The sequence below is a fragment of the Papaver somniferum genome, chromosome 4 (genome assembly GCF_003573695.1).
Source record: "Papaver somniferum cultivar HN1 chromosome 4, ASM357369v1, whole genome shotgun sequence".
In the NCBI taxonomy this organism is placed as follows: Eukaryota; Viridiplantae; Streptophyta; class Magnoliopsida; order Ranunculales; family Papaveraceae; genus Papaver; species Papaver somniferum.
In genome coordinates this window covers 57,624,884-57,627,224 of record NC_039361.1, presented here as the reverse complement: position 1 = coordinate 57,627,224, position 2,341 = coordinate 57,624,884, and the positions used below count along the sequence as shown (strand labels likewise).

Below are 2,341 nucleotides of genomic sequence, written 5' to 3'. Positions count from 1 at the left end.
CTAAACATACCGCAGTCTCGTAGAATTTAAAGAATTTCAGTGGCTCGCAACTTTAGTTGGTGCAATAAATTCTGTCTGAATAAACCAAACGATAAACAACAATTTAAGGAGAGATAAACATATGAAAAAAATTGTAGTGTTCAAATTTCCGGCTCAAGTAAAAATAATGAACCACATAATAAAACAACCACCACATCAATGGTGCCATTTCTTCACATGAATAAAATCTTGCAATTGATTTAAGGATCAAACCTTGAAGTAGAAGGAAAAACATAAATAGATTCAGGCTTCCTCCAACTCCTTTTTCATGAGTTTTAGCCTTGGCATGCTAAACTATACCTTGCTTATCAGGGATAATAAAGGTTGGCCAATAGCTAATTGTTGTTAACAATACTGAAACAGAGGAATATTGTACCTTTCCTTTGTTGTGTAAATAGAAATACCATCAATTGAAACATGCATCACTCATCAGCTTATCACAATCATTGGAGCTGTCGGAGAAACTATGCAAACAATTTGCACAAAGAAAACATACTATTTCCGTTGATGACGGTTAATTCCACGGAATTATATGTTGTCAAACACAGTCAATGTCTCAGTAAAAGGAGTCAAAGGACCTCCCAATCTGGGATGGGCTAAAGCACGGACTAACGAATCCCAACTAAGGCTGGGGCTGGAATCTGGAATAGGATAGGTTTGTAGACCGTTTGCTTAGGATAGGCTTGTAAATAACCCTTCTTCGAACCCCTCCCTCTGTAATCCCCGTTTCTCTTATCCAAACAAGAACATATAGGAAAAAAACCCCTAAAAAGCTAAACACTCTATTTTGTATCTCTCTTTTTCTATCTAGAAATTGAAGATGTTATCCATGGCAGCAAGTATCAATACATCTGTTGTAACACATTCTTCATTACCTCTGCAAAAACCCCTCTTTAAACCCTTTAAATCTTCAATCTCAATCAACCCAAAAATCACTTCTTTCAATTTCTCTATCTTAAAACTTGATGCTTCTAGAGAAACTAAATTTTCTGCATCAGCATCTGCAGCTGAAGCCGTTGTTGAAGAAGAAGCATCATCAACTGAAGAAGAAGTACCAGAAGACACAGACGATGATGAATCCCAGGTTTGTTTATCAACAATTTCATTCAAGCTTTGACTTTTGTTGACTTTGATTGACTTTTTTTTCTTCTTCTTTTGTGCAGAAACTTGGTGTGGTAGTGAAGGCATTTGAGAAGCCAAGACTAGTATTGAAGTTTGTTTGGTTGGAGAAGAATATTGGATTAGCACTTGATCAGGTGATACCTGGTCATGGTACAATTCCATTGAGTCCTTATTATTTTTGGCCAAGGAAAGATGCTTGGGAAGAACTGAAATCAATGCTTGAAAGTAAACCATGGATTTCGCAGAAAAGGATGATTATTTTACTTAATCAAGCTACTGATATTATCAATTTGTGGCAGCAAAGTGGTGGGAATTTGTCATAGAAATGCTACAGTTTCATCTTTTTGTTAATCCTTATGCTTGTTCTTGTTGTAAACTGCTGTCTTTTGGATGTTTATTTGTATCTTTAGCATTTTATTAAAATATTTAGGTGAATCATATTCATCTCCTCTATGCTGTTTCTTTTTGTTGCTTATTCGCATTGCTTGAGAACAATTAAGCTGGTGTAGAGGGCAGGTTTAAAAGAATCCTTACTTCTTTTTCATTGTGTTTTCATAGTTTAAATCAATGGAATATCAGTACATTTCTTTTTACAGAGACTTCCTTGGAAGCGCTTGAAATGATGAAGGCTGGAGGCAATGGCTAGAGGAGCTCTGTCTGAAGGTAACATAGTGGTGGTCTCGTCTATAGAATGCTAATCAAACTCTTCAATGTTCAGTGATGTAGTTGAGCCTCAGGTGTCTAGCAGAGCCGAGCTAGCTTATACACAATCCTTAAAGAGTTTTAGCATTGAAACATTTTTATCGCATCTCCTATGTTTTGTTTGAAAAGAAAATTTTAGGCGTAAAGCTATCGGATTAAAATGTTACAAAATAAATCACTGTGAAGAACACCTTGTTGTGAAATACTGTATAAGATTTGGTTTCCAAATTACAGAGGACTACATGTATTGTATCACTACTAGTATTACAACTCTTCAGCAGGATTCAAACTCAACAAGTTGGCAACTAAGCCCACAACAGGAACAAACCTTAGTTTGTTTACTATGCTAATGCTGCTGTGGATCACATTAATTATGTTACCTCTAATCACGTAAGGCTGGAAAATTATGTAGAGGCAAATATTCCAAATGAAGGTTCAACCTTGCCGGTATGATCCGAGAAAACTTATGAAGTATTCC

At 36.0% G+C, this 2,341-nt stretch overlaps 1 protein-coding gene across 1 annotated transcript; it reads left to right on the top strand.

The window, feature by feature from the left end:
• The first annotated feature begins 743 nt into the window (after window positions 1-743).
• LOC113275609 (30S ribosomal protein 3, chloroplastic-like) lies at window positions 744-1,705 on the top strand. The gene is made up of 2 exons (XM_026525146.1): window positions 744-1,123; window positions 1,203-1,705. The coding sequence occupies exons 1-2, from the start codon at window positions 860-862 to the stop codon at window positions 1,482-1,484; spliced, it is 546 nt and encodes a 181-aa protein (XP_026380931.1). The 5' UTR covers window positions 744-859; the 3' UTR covers window positions 1,485-1,705.
• The last annotated feature ends 636 nt before the right edge of the window (window positions 1,706-2,341 follow it).

What these genes read in the sequence shown, in the direction of transcription:
- LOC113275609 (XM_026525146.1), top strand. Translation starts at nt 860, where the DNA reads ATGTTATCCATGGCAGCAAGTATCAATACATCTGTTGTAACACATTCT. An exon ending in CAGACGATGATGAATCCCAG is followed by an intron (nt 1,124 to 1,202) that starts GTTTGTTTATCA and finishes TCTTTTGTGCAG; the next exon opens with AAACTTGGTGTGGTAGTGAA.